At 40.0% G+C, this 23,974-nt stretch overlaps 4 protein-coding genes and 1 non-coding gene across 6 annotated transcripts; 3 read left to right on the top strand and 2 right to left on the bottom strand.

The window, feature by feature from the left end:
* Positions 1-5,533: 5,533 nt before the first annotated feature.
* LOC106360138 (ceramide synthase 1 LOH3) lies at positions 5,534-7,365 on the bottom strand. Its single transcript, XM_013799733.3, has 6 exons — positions 7,015-7,365; positions 6,679-6,899; positions 6,420-6,575; positions 6,134-6,319; positions 5,853-6,052; positions 5,534-5,703 (listed from the first exon to the last, which is right to left on the bottom strand). The coding sequence occupies exons 1-6, from the start codon at positions 7,144-7,146 to the stop codon at positions 5,669-5,671; spliced, it is 930 nt and encodes a 309-aa protein (XP_013655187.1). The 5' UTR covers positions 7,147-7,365; the 3' UTR covers positions 5,534-5,668.
* Positions 7,366-9,535: 2,170 nt separating this feature from the next.
* LOC106361909 (protein SOB FIVE-LIKE 1) lies at positions 9,536-10,517 on the top strand. Of its 2 annotated transcripts, none has more exons than XM_013801721.3 (2): positions 9,536-9,800; positions 9,889-10,517. In XM_013801721.3, the coding sequence occupies exon 2, from the start codon at positions 9,898-9,900 to the stop codon at positions 10,312-10,314; it is 417 nt and encodes a 138-aa protein (XP_013657175.1). In that variant the 5' UTR covers positions 9,536-9,800; positions 9,889-9,897; the 3' UTR covers positions 10,315-10,517. The 2 variants fall into 2 exon arrangements, with proteins under 2 accessions (XP_013657175.1, XP_013657174.1); XM_013801720.3 differs by having other exon boundaries at positions 9,544-9,805.
* A 2,143-nt stretch (positions 10,518-12,660) lies between these two features.
* On the top strand, positions 12,661-13,449 carry BNACNNG04490D (serotonin N-acetyltransferase 2, chloroplastic). Its single transcript, XM_013801719.3, has one exon. The coding sequence runs from the start codon at positions 12,843-12,845 to the stop codon at positions 13,419-13,421; it is 579 nt and encodes a 192-aa protein (XP_013657173.1). The 5' UTR covers positions 12,661-12,842; the 3' UTR covers positions 13,422-13,449.
* Positions 13,450-14,751: 1,302 nt separating this feature from the next.
* LOC125584891 lies at positions 14,752-14,835 on the bottom strand. The gene has a single exon (XR_007321798.1). It is a non-coding gene; the product is annotated as a small nucleolar RNA R160 (small nucleolar RNA).
* Positions 14,836-21,559: 6,724 nt separating this feature from the next.
* Positions 21,560-23,432, top strand: LOC106360137 (extensin-2-like). The gene has a single exon (XM_022698267.2). It carries the CDS (start codon positions 21,738-21,740, stop codon positions 23,196-23,198), a length of 1,461 nt encoding a protein of 486 aa, XP_022553988.2. The 5' UTR covers positions 21,560-21,737; the 3' UTR covers positions 23,199-23,432.
* The last annotated feature ends 542 nt before the right edge of the window (positions 23,433-23,974 follow it).

The following is a 23,974-nucleotide window of genomic DNA, read 5'->3' as shown; positions in this document are numbered from 1 at the left end:
AACCTTTCTCCCTGTTCTTGAGGCTTGGCCTTGTTCGAGGACAAACAAGGATCTAAGTCTGGGGGAATTGATATATGGTGTTTTTAATACCATTATATGTTCTTTGAGTTAATTCTCAGTCCTAATTCGTGCTTATTTGATATCAATTCAGGTTTGGAGCAGGTGAAAGAGTAAAGAAGAGAGTGCCATGAATGAAGAAGTCATTTTGGAATATCTAACGCAGAACAACCAGTCGGATCAATCCGAAGGTTGTTCCCAAAAAGAGCAAGCGACTGACTGTTTCCGACTATTAAGGAAACCCCCAAGATTTCAGGGGTTTGCCCTAGATTTTCTCTCCTTTCTCAGCTGCCGGCGCCTCCATATAAAAAGCCTATGCTATCATTTGTAATTCCTTACGCTAGTTTTACAAGAGACCTAGAATTATTTTGGATTTAGCAACTTGTAAGGGAGAAGGTTTCATCTCTCATTTTCACGAGAAGATCATCCTGAACCCTTGTTTTTCAACTTTAATTTATATGCAGTATTATTCAGAAATCATGTCTGTGTCATCTTGCTTTATGATTGAGTAGTCGGCTAAGCTTGCTTAGGGTTTAGGGTGTCAATCGCATGAGCTAAACGCAAATAAGTGATTTTAACTGTTCTTCATTCATATTGTTTTTACTGCTTGCATTGAATTGATCACTTAATGTTCGATCCCTAGTTTAATCATCTAGCTAACCGCTTAGGAGATAAATTGATATATACTGAATGAGCTTCATATCCCTAATCAGCGAGAGTAAATATTAGGGTATTAAGTGAACTAATCGGACCTGGTCTCTAAGGCTTGGTATCGCGTCTTGTTCCAAGCGAGAGCTTAGGACTCAAGACCGATCAGCAAAGGGAATAAGTCCGCGATAGTGGATTGTTCTAGCCGAGTGATCCGAGTTCTAGACTGCACCTCATTGCACTTGAATAGTTGTTTGGTTCCGCATTGACACCCGATGAACAACCCTAAGCCGGCTTTCATTTAAATCGAATTCAAATCGCTAGGTATTCTAGTTACTTGCGTCACCATTGATTTTAAAACCCCACTTGTTTGCCAGCTTAATATTGAACTCATAAGAGTAAAGAGTAAACTGATCCTCTGGATTGAATCTCAAATATTACGATTACCACTGTTAACTTGACAGTAGCAAGGATTCATTTTTAGTGTATCACCATTAATTGTGCCGTTGTAACCAACCATGAAGCTTGTCTTGCAGGTACACGAAGAGAGCCAGTGCACAAACTATTGTGGGACGCCCAGTCAACGGAGGCAAGAGAATAGGAACTCCCAAGACAGAGTGTCGAACGCCTTGGCTGTATCAGCTTTGATGGTAATCTTCTTTGCACCTTTGTTTTTGTGATATCCGTTGATTAGCTCACTAGCTAGGACTGTGTTCTCAAGTAAGAGTCTACCTTGGATGAAAGCTGTTTGGCTTGGGAGAATTAGACTAGGCAGAACATGCTTCAATCTTTTGACAAGCAAGCAAGAGATGATTTTGTAGATAGTATTGAGACAAGAGATGGGCCTAAACTCTGTTATTTTTGATGCACCAGGGAACTTAAGAATCAAAGTGAGGATGGTTGCGTTTGTTGAAGAAGGGAGGAAGCCTGTTAGGAAGAACTGAGTGATGGAGTTTACAACTTCTTCCCCCACTGTGTCCCAAGCTGCCTTAAAGAAACCTGAGGTGAGACCGTCTGGCCCTGGCGCCTTGTTCGGATTGAGCTTGAATATCACAGATTTTATCTCATCAGCCGTTGGGATCATCTACATTTGTGTGCTTTGTGCAGGTGAGACTGTATAGTTTAGAAGGCTTTGAAACCATTTCTGCGAGGAGGAGATGGAAGTTGAGGGATTGAATGGTCCCAAGACAGAGCAAAAGTGGGACACAACCAGGTTACTCATCTCTTCCGGATCAGTTATCCATACACCTGCAGCATTGAGAAATGCTCGGATTGCGTTGTAGCTAGAGCGGACTTGGTAGATCCTATGAAAGAAAGTGGTATTAAGGTTTCCTTCCCTCAGCCAATTTATTCTAGACTTTTGTCTAAAATACAGTTCTTCAATTTCTCTCAAAAAATTCCACTTTTGGTGAAGGTCTCTCTCCACTTGGAAGTTTGTTGGGCTCGGGTCCTGAAGCGCTTGTACCTGCACATGTTGTAGCAAACTGTGAGTTTCAGATACTTTCTCTTGAATTTGCGAGTAATTCTCTCTGTTTATTCTCTTTAATTTACTCTTAATTTGTTTCAGCTTCCAACACAACTGTGTTAGTGTGTGGCACACGCTTCCAGCATGAATCCAAGCGTCATCAACTAAGCAAACCCCGGGTGTTTAGTTAGGTAGTTTTGGAACTTGTAGGGGTAAGTGCCAGTTTTGGGGAGGAAAAGGGCAAGGTTTAGGAGGCAGGGGGTATGATCTGAGGTTTCTTGTGGAAGGAAGGATGCAACAGCGTGAGGATAGGAAGAGATGGTGGTGTTATTGACCAGCAAACGATCGAGTTTCTTTGCGATGGGACTCTCAGGTTGGTTGTTTGTCCAAGAATGGCACGGCCCGAGATAGCGCAAATCAAACAGACCAGCCTGGAGAAAGCAGTCCTGAAGTTGATACATGAGGCTGTCAGTATGATCAACAGCTGGGTTTGAGTGTTCTAGTGGGAAGAGGATCTGGTTAAAGTCTCCTCCTACTACCCAGTTTTTGGTCTCAAGGTCGAGTGCTGAGTGGTTTAGTAGGATATCATTCCAGAATTCAACTCTTTCATCACTGAGATTTGAAGCATAGATGGCAGTATAGATGATAGGGGTTTGGTTTGGTAGAGTGATTGAGCAGGTGAGTTGTTGTCTAGTCTGAGACAAGAGCTGAACCACCAAAGGCTCCTTCCAGATCAGTATGATACGGCCACCAGGGTCTGAAAAATGGTTAGAGAGATACTTCCTGCCATAGCAGATTTTAGTGATGATCGGGTGAAGAAAGGGTTCTTTTATATGAGTTTCTAACAGGGCACCAAAAAGGGGCTTTTGGCTACTAAGCCAATCTACAAAAGGTTTGTGCTTATCCGGGTCATTTAGGTCTCGGACGTTCCAAAAAAAGAGTTTGACACTCATTGGGATGGAGATAGAAGGTCCTCATGAAGAGGAGGTCCTCGAGCACCAATAGAAAAAGAGGTTTGTTGAGAGTTTGGGACAAGTTGGGTAAGGAAGGGGTCTGGAGGTTTAAAGGCAGAAGTGTTCTCAGTTAGAGGCAGAAAAAGGTTTTGTGAAGCAAAAGAGGGGGTTTGGTTTGAGATAGGAGGCGGGGAAAGGGTTGGAGAAGAGCGGGAGCGCTATAGTGATGGTCGAGGAGTAGGGTCGGGCGAGGAGAAGATACAAGAGTTTTGAGGAGTTAGGGATGGGCCAGGCGGTAAGGAAGATGGAGGAAGCTTAGGAGGTGGATCCTTTATGACAGGTTGTTATTTTTTCTGGTTCTTTCTTGAGAACTTTGAGGGGGTGAAGGTAGATTGGGGAGTTTGGAACTTTTGAGAGGTTTTGTGCGGAGGTTTTTGGGGGGTTTCTTTAGGCTTAAGGTTTTCATTATTCTTGGTAGTTGATTATTTCCCTGTTTCAGGGGCAGGAGGTGAGTAGCTGAGACAGTTTCGCACGATGTAACCAAGCTCATGACAGTGCGAGCAAGTTGGGGGAACCCACGGATAGTGGACTAGAACTTCCACAACTTCACCACTTTCCCTCTCGAATTCAACCACATGAGGTAAAGGCACCGTTAAGTCTACTTCAACTTTTACATGAGACACAGTTAGGCTAACTAAGTTCTTTGTGAACTCATCAGTCTCTTTTGGCTCACCAATCAGACCCGCCACTAAGCTTAGCCCTTCATCGTAGCGGAGATCGAGGGGTACACCCGTGAGATGCGCCCAGATCTTAATGGCCTTTAGTGGAGGCGTTGACATGGAGTGATCAGAGTTCCACTAGGCCGTGTGAAACATAGAATCGCCGACGTACCAAATACTCTTGTCGAGGATCTTCTGCCTGAGGTAATCGCTTTGAATTCTGACTATAACTGAGTGGTTTAAGGGATGTTATGAATTTCTAACTTCTTGCCTTTGCCCCACATATAATTAAATACACTTTGTATTTGATTATATAGTGGAGATTTCCCATTGAAGTAGCAAATGATGAAATCTTTGTGAATCTCTGCTCCCTTTTTGAAAACAGAGTCAGGAATGACCACTCTTGGACGGCCTGAAGGAGCTAACGTTACAGGAGCAAGGCGCCTTAAAGATTTATCAGTAGAGGCTCTCAGTTTCTCAACAAGAGTTTGATTCTGAGGATGAGCATTCTCCAATTCAGAGGTAGTTAACGGAGGGTTTGAGTTCACAGGTGAAGAAAGGGAAGGTAGGGTTGGGACAGAAGATGAGGCTTGGTTTGTTTGGATAGGGGAAGATTATCTTGGGGGGAGGATGGTGTAGTTTTGGTTGAAGTTTGTTTCAGAAACTTCAGATTGAACTGTAGCAGATTTAGATTCACTTTCTGGAACAGTGACAATAATGGATAAGGTTGGGTTTTCTTTCTCTATCTCCATTGAAATGGTTCCAGAGCAAGTAATGGTATCTTGCGTCTTCTGCGGGGCAAAAGAAGTAGTGGCAGACAGCTTAGACTCTCGTCGAGGTCCTTTACGAGAGGAACCCGAGAGAACAGTTTTTGTGGCGGTTTCAGTTAGGGTGGGAAAGTTTGCAGGTGAAAGAGGCGAGGTTGGGTCAGGAGAGTCTGGAGGGAGGATGGGAGGAGGTTCGCCAGTGATGAACGCCAGAGGATTCACGTCGGAAGCATGACCAGAGACTTTCCATACAGATTGCATTGGGAGTTGTGTTAGAGAGAATTTGACTTTTTTTTTTTCCTGTTGTAATCTTCTATGATTAGACTAAAAAATTGGTTCTTTTATCATTTCTTTATGTAACGTGCCCATTGAGCTTTATCAATAATATCAATGTTGACCTTAAAAAAAATCTATACTGTGCTTTGTATAAAGTTTTGCAAATCCATGTATAGAATCGAATAATATCGTAGAAGAAAATAGTAGAAAAAAACAAGAGATAAGGAGTAGTAGGCTTATGATTTATGCGCGGACTGGTGCCAAAATGACTAGGATACACATGTTGTATGCATTTTAGCTTCTCTGACTAACATTCACATGCACTCTTCACGACCCTTTAATTTATCACACATTAACACCAAAAGCATATATATAAGAAACCCTTGAACAGAAAGCAAATTTATTTTCAAAATTCTAAAAATTAAACGATAAAAATAAATTGATAAATCGAAGATAGATGTATCTAGTAATTATCACAATATCCCTCTCCATAAAAAAATTGGGTTAAAATTGTGTATTTCAATCATTGGGTCATTGTTTGGGGTTTCTTCTTAATCAAGTTGGGTTTATCTTTTCAATTTACACGTGTTTGATTCACTTTCCTTTGTCTGTATATGTTTCAAGTTTAGTCTTATGTAGTCATCATAGGGTACGTCCCAAAGCTTTGTTATTTGTCATCATTGCTTTGTTAATTCGCAAAAAAATGTGGTTTTATTCGGCAAATGTATCAAACAAGTCGACATCACTGATGCTTCAAATTGATTAGACAAGAGTCTGAGACAATCAATCTTGGTGTTCATCATCTTCACCTTCTGTGTCTGCAAAGAATATATATATTGATCAAAATAATGGTTAAAACAAAAATAAAATATGTATATATTATTTAGAATATCACAAGAACATATGATATTAAAGCATTAATTTGTTCGGTTTAGATATAATGTATGCATATATAAATGAATCTAACCAGAACGAACGTCTTTATCGATTTTGCCTTTGGAACGGATTTGGCTGATGAGCACACGACATATCAAGACCCACCAGTAGATGTGAAGAATCTGTAAGCACCAGAGAAGTGTGTTGAAAACGTAGTACACTGTAAGAGGCAGTCCAGTTTCCATCGTATGCTTCTTGTCCCACTCCAGTTTCACTTTTATTGATTCATAGCTGCATATAGGCCAAACATATCATACGTGGAGAGCAACCAAAAAAACATAAAGATCAGTGTTAAAGGTTTATGGTATAAACCTGGTACTCCAAAGGATCCATAAAGGGTAATAGATGAGTCGCAAAGCCGTCCACGACAGGAGAAATAGGATGAACGAGAGGCTAGTCATGGCTTCTAGGCCGCTGTATTTGCACATCTTGCCTATCTCTAGAAACACGTCGCTGATTTCGTGAAGAGCCAATATTACAGAACCTATACGAGCAAAACTAGCATACAAAAGATAACAAGAGGAAGTTGAATTTCAAAGTCTTGTGGAAGATAAAAAAAAAATATTAGTCGTTGATATCTTTTAATTGTTAGAAGTACCTGAAAACGTAAGATAAGATGATGAGGAATGAAGTTACTATGTGATGAACTATCATGACTTTGAAATCAGATCGTCTTGTTTCCCAAAAGAACAAAGCAAATAAAGAATACACATTCAAGCCACCGACAAACATGTACAGTCCCTTCATTTTCAACCTGTAAAATATATTACTCAAGAGGAAATTAGGGTTTGAGGGATACTTGACGGTTTCTTGCCTCTGACGTAACACATTAACTTAAGCTTATTCATGAATCTTACTTTATCTTTTGGTCAGGCCATATCTGGTCTCCTGGTCCTAACCAGAAGCATCTTGTGTCTTTAAACCATGGCTCCTTATAAGTGACGTAGAGAGCAAGTGTTTCGATAGAGAAAGAGCAGAGACATTTCCAAACTGATTCTTTGAATTTCACTATCTTCTTTCTTCTGTGGTTTGAATCAGCAGAGCTTCCTCTAGGAAACACCACTCTTCTAGCAGCTCTCTATAATGCGATTGTGTATCTCTCAGATCGGTTACTCATAAGAGATTACTTGCTTCTCAAGTCATGATGTATACTAAGAGATAGAAAACAAACAGAGAGTAGTGGGGGTACTTACCTCAAATATGGATCTGTCGAGTATGATTCGAAGAATAAGGAAGAAGGGAGCGAAGAAGATGAGGACCCAGAAATCAGAAGAAGCTGGGTAAGATTCTTGATTCCAGTCCCAATTCAAGATTTTGAGATCCATCTAGTCAAGATCCTACGAAAACCGAAGTGTTTGGCCTCACATTATTCTGTGTGTTTCACTTCTTGTTCTTAGTCTTTATCTAAGTCAACCCCAGAGGAGAAAGAAAAAAAGTACTATCCACTCGACTTTACTTTCGCAAGAGAAATAAAGAAAAGGCTATTACGTAATATCCCTAGTCTTTTTTTTTTTTTTTTGAAACACTCCTAATATCCCTAGTCAGGCATCAGAAAAGAAGAGTTAACCGGGGCCAAGCTATCACAGAATTATTTTAAAAAAAAACGGTTAGTCCGACATCGATTTAACAATACTCTTTAACTCTCAATTATGAAAATATTGATATTGGCTTCTGGATCCAATTCTTGGCACGGTAAGTGATATTTAGCCACCGACGTCTCCGAGAGATTACTTGCATAAAGTTGTAGACAATAATGGATACAGTTGTTGAAATCGTTTTGTTTATTGGATACTGAAAGTAAGTAGAAAATAAACCACTTTTTAAAGAAGAAAAGAAAGCTTGGGTTGGTTGGTGAAAATGGATACAGCTGTGAGAGGGGTACAAATACGTAAACAAAGAATGTCGGATTGTGATTATTACTAACTGATTCACATACTATATGATTTCCTCAAGAGGGAGCCGACAACTTCTCTTTTTTTCTAATGTTTTGACGTTAAACCCATCAAGTATTGTAACTTATGACACTAATACAGATACGTGTCTACGTTCACGCGCAATAATAGTAAAAGAGATTCACACCAAACACAAACATGCATAAAGAGAGTTTTATGTTTAGGTTTAGCATTTGCCTTTAAATTAACAAATTATACGTACATTAAGTGTAGAAGCCATAGTAAACAAACGACCAAAGTACAAGAAAAAATCTACGAGTGAGAGCGGACATGCAAGGCAAGAATTTGGTGCCAAAGGGCACATGACCTTCTTTTTTAAGCCTTTTAGAAAACAACAAGAGACATTATTTCGTTCAACCAATCTATCAAACGTATTTATCTAATTCAATTTGTTTCTTCTAGTTATTAAAAATGACCAACAACAAAATGTCCCTTTATCCTAAATATTCGACGTATATAAGTACTGAAACAAATTACAAATATCAGTGTTGAGAATTTTTCTTTGGTAAAATATAACGGTATATATGGTTATAAGATATAACAACAACATATACTTCACAACTAGCTGCTCCAACATGCCATAAGAGGCAAACAACACAGAGTCCCGTCCCTTTTCTCACTGACTTGCCAACCAAAGTTATCAATTACTTCCAGTGGATATCTGATTATGATGCTTTCAATATCTGTGACTTTTCCAAATTTAAACCTACAAATAAATGAATCAGTGACAATAATAATGACGTACAATGACAATACACAGTCACACATGAAAAAAAAATCCAATGAGTCCAACTCCGTTTTCTTCAGACGTTAACGATGTGTACAAACTCTAATAAATCCTCACACACACATCTCTACAAGCTCATGAGGCCCACTGTAGTACCACCCCCTTTCAGAATTGAATTATTTTTAACAACTTTGAAATAAAAATGTCTTAGTTAAACCCCAAAGCTAAATATGTTTGTTTAACTCAAATATGAGTCAAAGTCAAAACAAAAGATAAACTTTTGTAATATGGACTCTCACACACACTTGAATGTGCTAGCTGTCGCCAAGAGGGACTCCATTGAAGAACATGTTAAGGTGACGCCAGAGATACATGAAACGCATTGAATACAAGTATTATGGACTCAACTAGTTTTTTATTGTGACAGTTGTTATACTCCTTTTTTTTATTTGTCATTCTCTTAAGAAAAAATAAAATGATACAATGAGAGGAGAAGAAAAGGCTGCAACAGTTTTAAAGACACTGAGAGGATTGGAGGAGGAAGAAGGGAGTATTAAAGGAATGAAGAAGAGGAACAGCTCTTAACTTAATTAAGTAAATGCTTCCTTTATTCCTTCTTGTTTGTTGAGGTGGGTCTCTTCTGATTTCCACCTCAAAAGCTGATCTTTAATATTTAAGATACATAAGAGAGAATACATAGAGAAAGTTAAAACTTGCAGTAACAATTGATAGTTACCAATCAAGAAGAGCACAGAAAGGACAAGTTAAAACTTATGAACTTTGCCTACACATCACTAATGACAAAGCTCACAAGGATGGTTTCTCGTTTTGTGGGTATTGATGTGTCCTGACTCTAGATAAGATTACAATTTGTTAGGAACCAAAATATTTTTGTAAAATAAAAGTTAGATTTATTTATGCATTTAGTTATCTTATGGAAAAAGAAGAACATAGGCTTTTAATTCTTTATGTAAAATGAGATGCACTAAGTTCAAAAAAAAAAAAAAAAGAGATGCACTAACCTTTGCTACCTTCCTTGATATATATATATATATATCTGCAGTTGGCTTTGTCATGTAGTGCTTCAAGTGAGTGAAAACAATGGTGCTAGGGTTGCCATGTGGTGAAACTTACTCCTGCTCTTCAATTATATGAGGCTTCTTATAGGCTCCTGCTTTTCCTGATATTTGACAAAAAAAAAACAACTTATTATTTATTGATGATGGAAGAGCAAAGCCAAAGAGAGACACAGACACAGAGCCTATATCAGGGAGTAAATTGCTGAAGTGGATTCAAACAAGTAAGGTAGGTAACTTATTTAAAAACAAGTGTATCTTTTGCATATGTGCTAAACCTAAAACTTTATTTTTGTGTTCTTCTTTGCCTAGAACAAAGCCATGGAATCTCCAAGGGATCATGGAGGCTCTGAGGAGGAGGAGGAATACAACAGTTGTGAGTCAGGGTGGACTATGTACATAGAGGACGCCTTCGGTGGAAATGACCATTCCTCTATTATTGTTGATGATGATGATGATGATGATTCACAGGTAAAAGAGGCTGATGATGGTGGTGATGAGGAGAGTGATGATTCAATGGCTTCTGATGCATCTTCAGGGCCTAGCAATCAACTTCCAAAGAACATCAACAAACATGCAGCGAGGAAGAACGTTTCTAAACAAGTCTACATTCAAAAACGCCAACACACAGAGAAAACATTAAGCAAAGAAGAAGAAAAGTCAGAGCTCAAAGCTAGAACAAGAACAAGTGGAGCTAGTCGTGTCCAGAGTAAAGGCAAGGTGAGCAAAACTAAATAAAACTCATCAAGAAGATATGGTGGAATCCAAATCCTGTAATGAAGAGAGAGTCTTTCACCCAAGCTCTGTTGTTTGCCTTTAATAAGCCATATGTGTAGGTAGTTGCATTGTTTTCTTTTTCCAGAATATGTTCTTTTCTTTTTGGTAAATGCTGTCACGAATAAGTTATCTGCACGGTTCTCCGTTAGAACCCTGTTATATCATATGAACCCTGTTGATCTGCATGCTCGACACAGAAGCCACCAAGATGATGATTCTTGGATGAAAAACTGACATTGCTTGATTAATTTACGGTAGTAATCAATTGATAATCATGTTTCAAAAAAAAAAAAAAAAAATCAATTGATAACCAGTATGTAGCATTGAAAAGTACACATTATTCAATAAATACTAATAATCTTTTTCCAAGAAAAAGAAACGCTCATGGTAGAGGACAAAGAGGTTGATGACAAAAACAGGAGTTTTCTTCGGTTACCAACATTGTTTCTACAATGTGTGGCCAGAGTAGCTAACAGCAGAGCTTTGCTTCTTAACAAATAAAGTCAAGCTACTTTCAAGAGCTTCACATGATTCGTTTACAAAACAACAAACCGTAATCATTCAAAATACTATCATTTTACTATATAAACTGTTTGTAACCACTTCTTAAGAAACTATTTGCATATCAGGAAATGAGTTATTAGAAAATATCAAAAATGAAAGGGAAGCTAGTAGATATATCAACTTAGCTCTAGATAATCATTGCACAGTATTAAAGCTTAATGAGGCAACAATTAATGGGAACAGAAGAGAACAAAGAGATTTTAGCTGGCAACTTTCCAGAAGAGGAAGACCCTCACGTTGATGTTATTCTCAGGTCGCTTTCGACTTTGTATAGTCTCCCATCCATTATCATAATGCTCGTAGGAGCAGTAAACAGATAGATGAAAACGAAAGATGGGCCGTCACAACCTAATTTACGTGACCCCCACAAAAATGTGAGATACATGAGAGAATATTTGCTTGGTAACACTGAACTTGGTCTACCAATTTCACCTTCAGGAAGATTGTAAGGACAAGACTAGTTCAACGATTAAAGGCCAAGAACCGAGCATTTGTGTCAAACAATAGCATGTGGAAGTTCCATTCCTAGTTGACAATGACTGCCAAGAAAGATTAGCAAAATGCATTTAGACAACCTAAGGGAGCACAACAGTGTGTATTGGTAACACCAAACAACCACCAATCATTATTGCTTTGAGAAAACAGTACCTAGGCCTAACAGTACTAAGACAAAAAACAAAAATATGGTTTAAAATCTTTCTTTTCCAGTAAGTCATGTCTTAAAGAAACCAGGTCAAGCCTCACTCATTTTAAGACCTTAATGTTACATTTGAATTTGCCTCGTTAACAGGCTCCTGGTTTGGTATGGGTTAGTACTAAGATCAAGTCCCTAGAATATATAACTATGACCACTTGGAAATGTTAAGAAAGTTTTGAGAAAGGATGAGAGACCTGGAAGGACAAGAAAATGTTTTTGACCGTTTCGATTGGTCTGGGATGATATAGTCTGGGATAACATCATGAACAATAGTGAATACAAAGGAGTTGGTTTGCGCAGGTATTTCCTGTACACTGTTAAAGTAAACCTAAAGCAGAACATAAACGTTACCAGATGGGGGTTACAAGCTGCACTGCTGCAGAACTGGGAAAAAAAAAACAGTAGTAACAATGACACTTATAAAGACTTGCATGTTCCAGCTGCAATGCTCCAGCGAATTTGCCGATGTATATTTCTAGTTTTTGTTACTGTATAAATTACGACAACATCATAAGAATAAGAATAATATCTTATGATAGTTTCCAACAAGAAGCAAACCCGCCACAAGAATCAAAACCGTTGTCCAGGCTACCATATAAAACCATCTTTGAATATATAGGAAGATAGATACAAGTAATGTGAGCTTCTTCTATATCACGAAAACGAATACCATTATAGGAATGTCCTCATGAACTGCAGGACAGATACTAGGGGAAGGGACCTAGAAGTCTTTGCTGAGCAAGCAAGAAAGAACTGTCGATGACGTGCCAGAGATCGTAAAAAATTGTTCACACACAAAACAGCCAAAGAACAATCAGTCACTAACAGCAACTTGTTTGCATTATTAGGCAGTGATAAAAATCTAGATTAAACATAAGAGTGATACAAACTAACAAGGATGATCACTGAAGCAAAACTCAAAGTATGTTATATGCATTTGTTCTCTTCTTTTCAAACCACTTAACTATATATCGCCCGCCAAAACTGTAACTCTCTTGAGTCTCAACAACCAATCGAACAATGGCTTCTAACGACCACGAGTTTTTCTTCAATCCGATTTTATTTTTATTTACTCGAAACAGTAAAAGCTAGAGAGCTTTCTCCAGTAATCCACAGCCACACACATTTTATCCACACCCCCTTATCCCCCAACTCAGTGAAAGAAACAAAAAAAAAAGTTTCAATCTTTCAAACATTTCGAAACTTTGACAAAGAAACAGAGACTATCATGCTTCTCAGAGGCCCAATCTCCACTCCTCCACCTTCTCTCCGGATAAGGTCCACCTTGAACCCACAAAACGCAGCCGCACAGCCATCACAAGCGTCGTTTCCAGCGGCGAAGCAAAGCTACTCAATCACCGACGAGGATCTCCAGTCCAAAGGCTTTCTCCTCCGCCGCACTCCCGAAGGCCTAAACCTGGACCACCTCAACTCCGTCTTCGTGGCGGTGGGGTTCCCGCGGCGGGACACGGCGAAGATAGAGGTGGCGCTGCGGCACACGGACGCGATGCTGTGGGTGGAGAACGAGAAGACGCGGCGGCCGGTGGCGTTCGCGAGGGCGACGGGAGACGGAGTGTTCAACGCGATCATATGGGACGTGGTGGTTGACCCGACGTTCCAGAGCTTGGGGCTCGGGAAGGCGGTGATGGAGCGGCTGATCGAGGATTTGCGGAGGAAAGGGATCTGCAACATCGCTCTGTATTCGGAGCCTCGGGTTCTCGGGTTTTACCGCCCGCTCGGGTTTGTTTCCGACCCGGATGGGATCCGAGGAATGGTGTTCGTTCGCAAACAGAGAAACAAGAAGTGAAATGAATAAACTTTATTTCGATTTAACATTACAATGTCTTTGTAAGTGGAAACAGAGAGAGCTGTATAGAGTATGCAGAGAAGTAGAGATAAAGTTTGTGATACAATTGTTTAAGAAGTAGATTTGGCGTGGTGGAGGAAGGCGACGGAGCAGAGGATGGTGGTGACGAGAGCGAAGAACCCTAATCCGATCATTAGAGAGATTCGGGCGACGATTAGATCCATTGATGTCTGCACGCTTATTCCCATCATTCTCTTGATTTATCTGCTTAGTACGATAAAGATGTGTTCGAGGAAAGAAGAAAAGCCTTTCGCTTTTGACACGTTTTACTAGATGACCAGAGACGGACACATATAGATAGAGATTACATTACATGTGACGTGTCTCACGTTATTTGGTCGGTTTATGTATTTTTTACTAAACTAGACGGCTTTTTTCTCTGTGACTGATTCCGACTTAGAAAGGGGAATTAAGTTCTGGGAATGAGTTGAGGAAATCTTGGCAAGTTTCTGCCAGGGAACATGGAGGATGTAGTTAGTTAAGTAGGCAAATGTGGTGGAGTGATGATTGGTCTTTGATTTCTTTTATCTCAAGTGCAACAACATTAGATGACAGAAACGTTTTAGCCACTTGTACCAGTTCTCAGATAAGGTTTAAAATAACAAGCTGAAAACATACACCAAAGGAGGGAGCATCGCATCAATGGCCGGCTGCCTTCAGATTATCCTTTAGTGTGTTCTTAATAACAGGCGCAAGATCGTCTTGCTCAAATCTCTTCAGCAAAAAAAATAATTGGATTGTCTATTTTAATGACTACTCTCAAAGGTTGAATTAGATGGATAGTCTATGTTCATTAGTCTTTTTGGGTAAAATTGATTGTATGCATTTCAATTTCTCAAAGGCCCTCGAAATCAGTAGATTTTTTTGTCAGGCGAAATGGATAGTCTATTTTGATGAGTATCCTAATTGGATAGTCTACGTTGATGATTCTGTCTCATTTTGGGTAAAATTGATTGTATGCATTTCAATTTCCTCACAGGCTCTCTCGTATTGAATAGATTTATAAGATAATTGCACCTATAAGATAATTAAGATCAAGAAAAATGTTCTTCAAAAGCCAAGCCATATCAAGGTTAAATGCTTAAAATGGAATGAACAAAACCTCATTGAAGAATTTTAATATGGCACCATGCTCGTGTAGTCTGAAGCATTAAATCAGCTTAAACAGACTATGATTTTCTTAGGTGCATAGAACAATCTCCAGGCAAAAAAACAAAACTTTACACCAATGTGTAATCCTGAGAAAAACGGATTAAAAAGAGAAAGGCAGGGCAATTCAGAGAACTTTGAAGGTATGTGATATAATCCACATGAATTTTAATTTCAGAGGCTATTTGATTCTCATCATCATGCTCCACTTCCTTCCAATATAACCAAAAAAAAAACTCAAAGCCCACAAACCATCCAGCAGCACAATATCTGAATACATATTGGCCAATACGCATATTCTGGACAAGTTCAAAAGCTTATGAACATCCCAAGAGATGAATAAAGGAAACGCAAGTGCCAATATATTGCACCAAAAGAGTACCCTTTTCTCGATTTTGTTCCTTAGCATCTATATACTCAAAGATGCAAGGGGCTATACGGTGCTTATACTATAAGCAGAAAACATACAAACTTTCTGCGCACAAAACCAATACATCAACAAACTTTGCTATACGATCCTAAACCCTATGACCCCAAATCGATTAGTAATCACGAAAAAAGCAGAAAATTTGTTAAGAATTGTTTTTGGTTGATGCTAGTAGCGGCTGTCTAGTTTAGGGTTTCATGGAGAAGCATTTTATAACAAGACAACAGCGACAACAACTGTGTAGGAGCAAGAACTGGATTGGGCTTTTTAATCGGCCCAATGTGATTTTCTTCTTTTAGTAACCACTCACAAAATTACACTTAATGCTAACATGTAGATTACGGATTCATGGTAATGGAACATGTATGTACTCATATGAAATATAAGACCATTTTGAAAACTTGCGATTTTAGAATATAACCAATATTTTATCAAAAGATATGCGATGATACTTTACATTATGTAACTTTAACTTCCAAGTCTTGAGTCTGTATATATACTCTCTTGTATTTTCATTATGATAATAATAAAGATACATTCTTTACATGGTATCAGAGCAAACCAATAATTTTAATTTTTTTTTTCTTTCTTCAGACGTCACTTTTTCTCGTCTTCTTCTTCTTAATACTCTTATTCTTTAATCTCGATCTCTACACACCATGAATGCTCCTTTTGATCAGGTCGATAGCAACGCTCAACTTGTTGAACGTTAACATGGTCACCATCACCAAACTCACCTCCATGAACTACATGACATGGAGTCTTCAAGTTCACGCTCTTCTCGATGGATATGACTTGGCTGGCTACATTGATTGCACCAAACCATCACCGGCTCCAACGACCACAGTCAATGATGAAGTAACTGCCAATCCCGAGTTCAACAAATGGCGCCGTCAAGATCGCCTAGTCTACAACGGTCTCATTGGTACCCTCTCCCCATCTATTCAGGCACTGGTCACCAACACCAAGACCGCGCGCGATGTCTGGAAGTCGCTCAGTGCCACCTATGCAACGCCAAGTCGTGGACACATACAACAACTCCGCTTGCAACTAAAACACTATACCAAAGGAGACAAGAGTATTGATGATTACATGAGGGGCTTGACTAGCCGCTTTGATCAACTTAGTCTTCTAGGCAAGCCATTGAATCACGAGGACAAGATTGAGTACATCATTGATGGACTACCTGAGGAGTACAAATCTGTAGCTGAACAAATCGAGGGACGAGACACGACTCCTTCCATCATTGAGATTCATGAAAAGCTTATCAACAAAGAAGCTAAACTCATTGCTGTCTCCGCTCCGGTGTCAAGCTCAATCCCAGTGACTGCTAACGTTGCCTCAGCACGCCCCAAGCAGCATCAGTCGCAATACAACAGAAGCAACAACAACTCCAACTGGAACAAAAGCTACAAATCCAACAACTCCTCCATGCAGAAACAAGAGAACCAGTCAACCAAAGGATATCAAGGTCGTTGTCAACTCTGTGGCGTCTTCGGTCACAGTGCACGTCGCTGCACACAGATGTCTCAACAATATGTCAACACAGGCAGCTCTCCATTCCGCCCCTGGCAACCACGAGCAAACATGGCCGTAGCAGCGCAACACCCCACCAATGCGTGGCTCATGGACTCAGGAGCAACACATCACCTCACCAGTGATCTTCACAACTTGTCTCTCCATCAACCTTATCTAGGAGACGACTCAGTCATGATAGGCGATGGCACCGGTCTCCCTATAACTCACACTGGTTCTATCTCTCTTCCATCTCCTGCTCGCACTTTAAGATTAAATGATGTTCTATGTGTTCCAAACATTCAGAAAAATCTTATCTCTGTTTATCGTTTATGTAATACTAACAAGGTGTCGGTTGAATTTTTTTCTGCTTCCTTTCAGGTGAAGGATCTCTGCTTGGGAATCCCGTTAATCCAAGGCAAGACCAAGGATGAGCTGTATGAGTAGCCAGCCAAACCCTCCACCCTTCAATCCTTTTTTGCCTCTTCACCACCAAAAACAACTCTCCCGGTTTAGCACTACCGTCTTGGCCACCCCCCTGCCTCCATTCTCAAGACTGTTATTTCAATTTTTTCTTTACCTTTTTCTCAATCTGTAACTCAAAACACTTTGTGCTCAGATTGTGCCATCAATAAAACTCATAAACTACCCTTTCATCAAACAACCATTACCTCTTCTCGCCCTCTTCAATACATTTTTACCGATTTATGGAGCTCTCCAGTTGTTTCCATTGATAATTACAAATACTACCTAGTGCTCGTTGACCACTACAGCCGCTACACTTGGCTATATCCTCTGAAACTTAAATCCCAAGTAAAAGAAACATTCAAAGTGTTCAAAGCGCTTGTCGAGAATTACTTCTCCACCAAGATCGGTACCTTGTTCTCAGATAATGGTGGAGAGTTTATAGCTCTCCGCCACCTCCTAGCAGAAGCTGGCATCTCTCATCTCACTTCTCCACCACATACACTGGAGCACAACGGTATATCGGAAAGAAAGCACAAACATGTGGTTGAGACATGCCTCACTATGCTCACACATGCCTCGATGCCAAAGAAATACTGGACTTACGCATTCTCCACAGCCGCATATCTGATCAATCGCCAACCAACTGCGGTCCTCAACATGGATTCTCCATTTCACAAGCTCTTTGGTAATCAACCTAACTATCACAAGTTAAGAGTCTTTGGCTCTCTCTGTTTTCCAAGGTTGAGGCCGTACACAGCTCACAAACTTGAAGACCGGTCTACTCCTTGCGTCTTTCTCGGATACTCCCCAACACAAAGTGGCTATCTGTGCCTTCAACCTCACACTGGATGCATATACATGTCAAGACACGTCCGGTTTGATGAGCTTGTCTTCCCATTCAAGACCTCCTCTCTACCCGCTGTGAATAGCTCAGTTCCAAACCCTGAACCCACACCCTTCTCCCCACCAGTAACTATCGTACCACCTTCACAAACACCTGCTCCCACAACCTTTGCCTCAAACCCAAACCCATCCCCTCCACTCGTACAGAAAACTGGAAGCTCGAGCTCAGGTCCTTCTCTGCCGGGTCAGGTTGATTCTTCCACTCCTTTGTTAAGTAATACTAATGATGATAACATGAGTGACGAGATGTCTGCAGAATCAAATCACTCTGCTCCTGCGCCTCAAACCTCTCCAGTTGTGTCTCCGCTACCGTCTGAGCAACAAGAACCCTCACCATCACCATCGGCGCAAAGCTCACCATCTCCAGAGCCTGCTCAGCCGGAGAACACACACCCTATGCTCACAAGACGCAAAAATCAAATCAGCAAGCCAAACTCGAAGTACAACTACTCAGCTGCTCTGTCTTCGGTCATTCCTACTGAACCAAATACACTAAATCAGGCGCTTAAAGATAGACGTTGGCGAGGCTCTATGTCTACAGAGATTGATGCGTTTGCACGTAATGGAACCTATGATATTGTTCCTCGACAACCACATTACAATGTTGTAGGAAACAGATGGCTCTACAAAAACAAATTCAACTCTGATGGGTCTCACAATTGCTGCAAGTCACGCTTGGTGGCGAAAGAATATAAGCAAGAATACGGTCGTGACTACACAGAGACATTCAGTCCGGTTATTAAAGCCACAACACTTCGTCTTGTCCTCGACATCGCAATCAGCTACTCCTGGCCGATACAACAGCTTGATGTCAACAATGCTTTCCCCAAGGGACTCTCACGGACGAAGTGTATATGGATCAACCACCTGGCTTCGTTGACGCAGACAGACCTGACTATGTCTGCAAACTTCACAAGGCTGTCAATGGTCTCAAACAAGCACCAGAGCCTGGTGCAAGGAACTCATCAGTTTTCTTCTCAACCTTGGGTTTGTGAACTCTCTTGCGGATACTTCGTTATTCATTCATCGACAAGGAAGTCAGGTCATCTATCTTCTTATCTATGTCGACGATATTTTGATAACTAGTAACACAAAGTCTGGCATTGCTCGAGTACTTGTCCTCCTTGCCCAACGGTTCTCTGTTAAAGATGCTGAAGATCTGAATTATTTTTTGGGTATTGAAGCACATCGTACGCAACAAGGACTCCACCTGTCTCAAAGAAAATACATTCTGGATCTACTTCACAAGTACGACATGACTAATGCAAAGCCAGTAACCACTCCAATGGCGTCCTCACCTAAACTACATCTGCACGATGGTGTTAGACTCTCGGATCCAACCAAATACAGACGCCTAATAGGCAACCTTCAGTACCTACAGTTTACTCGGCTAGATATCGCATATGCTGTCAACAAATTATCACAGTTCATGCACATGCCAACTGAATATCATTGGCAGGCAGCCAAGAGGATCCTTCGGTATCTCGCTGGAACACCGACGCACGGCATCTTCTACTCTGCCACCAACAAGCTTACTCTCCATGCTTACTCAGACGCGGACTGGGCTGGGGATTCAGATGATTATATCTCCACCAATGCCTACATTGTTTATCTCGGCAAACACCCCATCTTTTGGACATCCAAGAAGCAAAATGGAGTTGCTCGTTCTTCTACTGAAGCTGAGTACCGGTCCGTAGCTAATACTGCATCTGAACTCAACTGGATCTGCAATGTTCTAACTGAACTTGGTATCTCCTTATCGGCACCACCTGTGGTCTATTGTGACAACGTTGGAGCCACTTTCTTCTATGCAAATCCAGTGTTTCACTCTCGCATGAAGCACATTGCCATAGACAATCACTTTGTTCGCAACCAAGTTCAGAAAAGAGCCCTACGAGTTGCACATGTCAATACTCGAAATCAACTAGCAGACGCGCTTACGAAGCCTTTAACTCGAGCTCGGTTCATGGATCTCAGAAGCAAGATTGGCGCCAGATCCCTGGCTCCATCTTGAGGGGCCGTATCAGAAGATATGCGATGATACTTTATATTTATTGTTATATATATCGAGTCCTACGTTTTAAGAACATTCTGTTAATATGTAACTTAACCTCCAAGTCTTGAGTCTGTATATATACTCTCTTGTATTCTCGTTATAATAATAATAAAGATACATTCTTTACATATTTTACCCAATAATTTAAAGGAAAACGGAGGAACATTCTTCGACGTATGAGAATTTGTGTTAGGTGTGAAATATTGTGTATATGTTTATTACCAACATATAATTAACAACCACTAGCAATCAAGAGGCCACTATCCGTAGTTAAATCAGAGTCTTTGAAAAATCCATTTCGGTGTTTACTGTATACGGACCTTGTTGGTATAATTTAAGCCTATATACGAAAGCTCGTCGGTGAAGCAATTGAACCAAATATATCGCGTAAATAATCTTTTGATATAAAAATGTAAAATTTACTTGTTGAAAATGCAAGATTGATACAGGTGATTTGTATCTCAGGCATAACAGCAATTTTCAGCATAAGAATCCCAAAAAAATAATAAAAACACTATTGGCCATGTTGACAAAACTGTTATTCTCTCTAAGCCTTTCTAACCAATGTGAATCAGTTTCTAGTCCTTCTATGTTTTATTAATCTCGGTCTTCTTGTAGGAGATATCTCTGAGGTGTCGCGAGATTTTACTATACATGAATAATGGTTAATAGCTTTACCTTGCTTTTGTAACAACGTCTCCAGTATTCTCACAGCCTTGAAGTCGATTTTTTTTTTCTGTCATCACCTTGAAGTCGATTATCAAATCGAAAAGTAAATATATTTCTGAAAACCGAGTGCATTTACGTGCATGACTAGTGATATGTTCATAATAAACATATTGTACCATGCAATAATTATTAGCTCAATAATCTCTAAGAAAGATTTATTGCACATTGGTTTTGTTCTATGCACCGACAAAAAGATATAAAACTCTATAGCTCAATAAACAAACACAATAGAAAGAGTCTTCCAAAAATGACATGGAGTTTACACATTGACAACTTCAAAGTTTAAACCAAAACGTTTCATTCATCTGTCATGTTCTTGCCAGTTTTTTTTTCCAATTGCTTACACTAATTAAAGGAGATATTTACTTTTTATGATCAAAATGATTTTTTATGATCCATAAATGTCTTCTTAAATTTGCGAGCAAGTTGTTCGAGTTTGAAGTCTGAAGATATTATTATAAGAGAAACCAAACTAACTTGGAAGAGCAAGTGAAGTACATTTTGAAACGTTGTCTTAGCAAAAGTTTTGCAAGGTCACTATAAAACCTATGCATATGTTTTATATGTTATGCCTCTCCTGTCACGCGTACATGTGATGAATGTAAAATCATAATTATATACGTTACATCAACTTGAAATTTTCTTTTTCAAATTTAACTATAAGAACATGGAAAAGTTCTTTTGCTTATGCGCTTTAGCCATCTAACGCTACACTGCTAAATGACGTTGAGTTTAAATTGACAACTTCAAAGTCTAACCATCCGATCTGAAAGTTAGTAAAGGGTAGCTACCAAAGACTTCTTCCTGATTTTTATCTTAAACAAACTTTGAAGTTAATTTGACTTATTAAACAATTTAACCCTATTGCAATAAGAAACATTCATAACCTTCAATAAACAATCATACCAATTGCAGTGATGACTGCTATATAAACTGCTTGGTTGCTATTACAACATATTCAACAATAAGTTGGTTAGAAAGGCTTAGAGAGTATAACAGTTTTGTAAACATGGCCAATCCTAATTGGCCATCTCTACTTATGTTGGTCTTGGCTTTGTTTACCATTGTTGTTCATTCAAGTGCACAATATTCTCCTCCATCACCACCACCATATGCTTATAGTTCTCCATGGCTTCCACCATATGTTTACAAGTCTCCTCCACTACCTCCATACGTATATAACTCTCCACCGCCTCCTCCATATGTTTACAACTCGCCACCACCTCCTCCTTACGTCTACAGCTCTCCACCGCCTCCTCCCTATGTTTACAAGTCTCCTCCACCACCTCCATACGTCTATAGCTCTCCACCACCACCACCATATGTCTACAAGTCTCCTCCACCACCTCCATATGTCTATAGCTCTCCACCACCACCACCATATGTCTACAAGTCTCCTCCACCACCTCCATACGTATATCCCTCTCCACCTCCTCCTCCGTATGTCTACAAGTCTCCTCCACCACCTCCATATGTCTATAGCTCTCCACCACCTCCTCCGTATGTTTACAAGTCTCCTCCACCACCTCCATATGTCTATAGCTCTCCACCACCTCCTCCGTATGTCTACAAGTCTCCTCCACCACCTCCATATGTCTATAGCTCTCCACCACCACCACCATATGTCTACAACTCTCCTCCACCACCATATGTCTATAGCTCTCCACCACCACCACCATATGTTTACAAGTCTCCTCCACCACCACCGTATGTCTACAAGTCTCCTCCACCACCACCGTATGTCTACAAGTCTCCACCACCACCTCCATACGTCTATAGCTCTCCACCACCTCCTCCGTATGTCTACAAGTCTCCTCCACCACCTCCATACGTTTATAGCTCTCCACCACCTCCACCATATGTCCACAAGTCTCCTCCACCACCTCCATACGTCTATAGCTCTCCACCACCACCACCATATGTCTACAAGTCTCCTCCACCACCTCCATACGTCTATAGCTCCCCACCACCTCCACCATATGTCTACAAGTCTCCTCCACCACCTCCATACGTCTATAGCTCTCCACCACCACCACCATATGTCTACAAGTCTCCTCCACCACCTCCATACGTATATAGCTCTCCACCACCTCCTCCGTATGTTTACAAGTCTCCTCCACCACCTCCTTATGTCTACAGCTCTCCACCGCCTCCCCCGTATATTTACAAGTCTCCTCCACCACCTCCTTATGTCTACAGCTCTCCACCGCCTCCCCCGTATGTTTACAAGTCTCCTCCACCACCTCCCTACGTGTATAGCTCTCCACCACCTCCACCATATGTCTACAAGTCTCCTCCACCACCTCCTTATGTCTACAGCTCCCCACCTCCTCCTCCGTATGTTTACAAGTCTCCTCCACCACCTCCGTACGTGTACAGTTCTCCTCCACCACCATCTTACATCTACAGCTCTCCACCACCTCCAAGCTATAGTTATAGCTATAGCTCACCCCCTCCACCAATATACTAACCATATATACATAATACAAAGAAGGTTTTACTAATAAGTTACGACCATGGTATCCACGGTTTTACAATATTTCCCTTTCGAGACTTCAATATAGACGAAATGTACTTTCGTTTGTACTTATACTTGTGCATTTTGATATTGGGTTGTTGCTTATGATGTTTGTTATGCCTACTAAAAGGCCAGTGTATTAATGTCTTAATTTATAGCTATTGAATAAACTTAATTACTTTTTAATGAATCGGGTAAATATATTGGTTCATAAATTTTTCAAGTTGTACAATAGAGTATATATATGAAATTATAGCTCAATTAACCGGCAGACCTAAGTCAAAGTTGGCCAGATCCTGGACATAAACAGGCCATTAACTATATAGAGAAAAGATCAATTAACTTACTATTATGGCCGCGCGAGTACACCAATATATAGGAAAGTAGAACGTGTAAGATTATTCATATATATTTGCTTCTAAACGAAAAGTTGGTACAGAATTTGTTATCGTTGTGTGTAGTACATATGTTGTAAAGATCAAATATGAAAATTGATTGATTCACATTAACAAGAATATTATAATAATAATAATTACTATTATTATTATTTTATACTAGGCAAAGAACCCATACGATATCACACGGGAACTCATTTTATATAAAAAAAATATGCTACATTTTATATAATTGGTTTTAGAGAAATACATGTGTTACAAATTATCTTGCATATATCTATATTTTGTTTATAGATTGGTTGTGATAAAAAAAATACAAATATGTCAATACCA

Source organism: Brassica napus, chromosome C3 (genome assembly GCF_020379485.1).
Source record: "Brassica napus cultivar Da-Ae chromosome C3, Da-Ae, whole genome shotgun sequence".
Taxonomy (NCBI): Eukaryota; Viridiplantae; Streptophyta; class Magnoliopsida; order Brassicales; family Brassicaceae; genus Brassica; species Brassica napus.
Note: the sequence above shows the minus strand (reverse complement) of the source record. Positions and strands in the feature narration are given on the sequence as shown.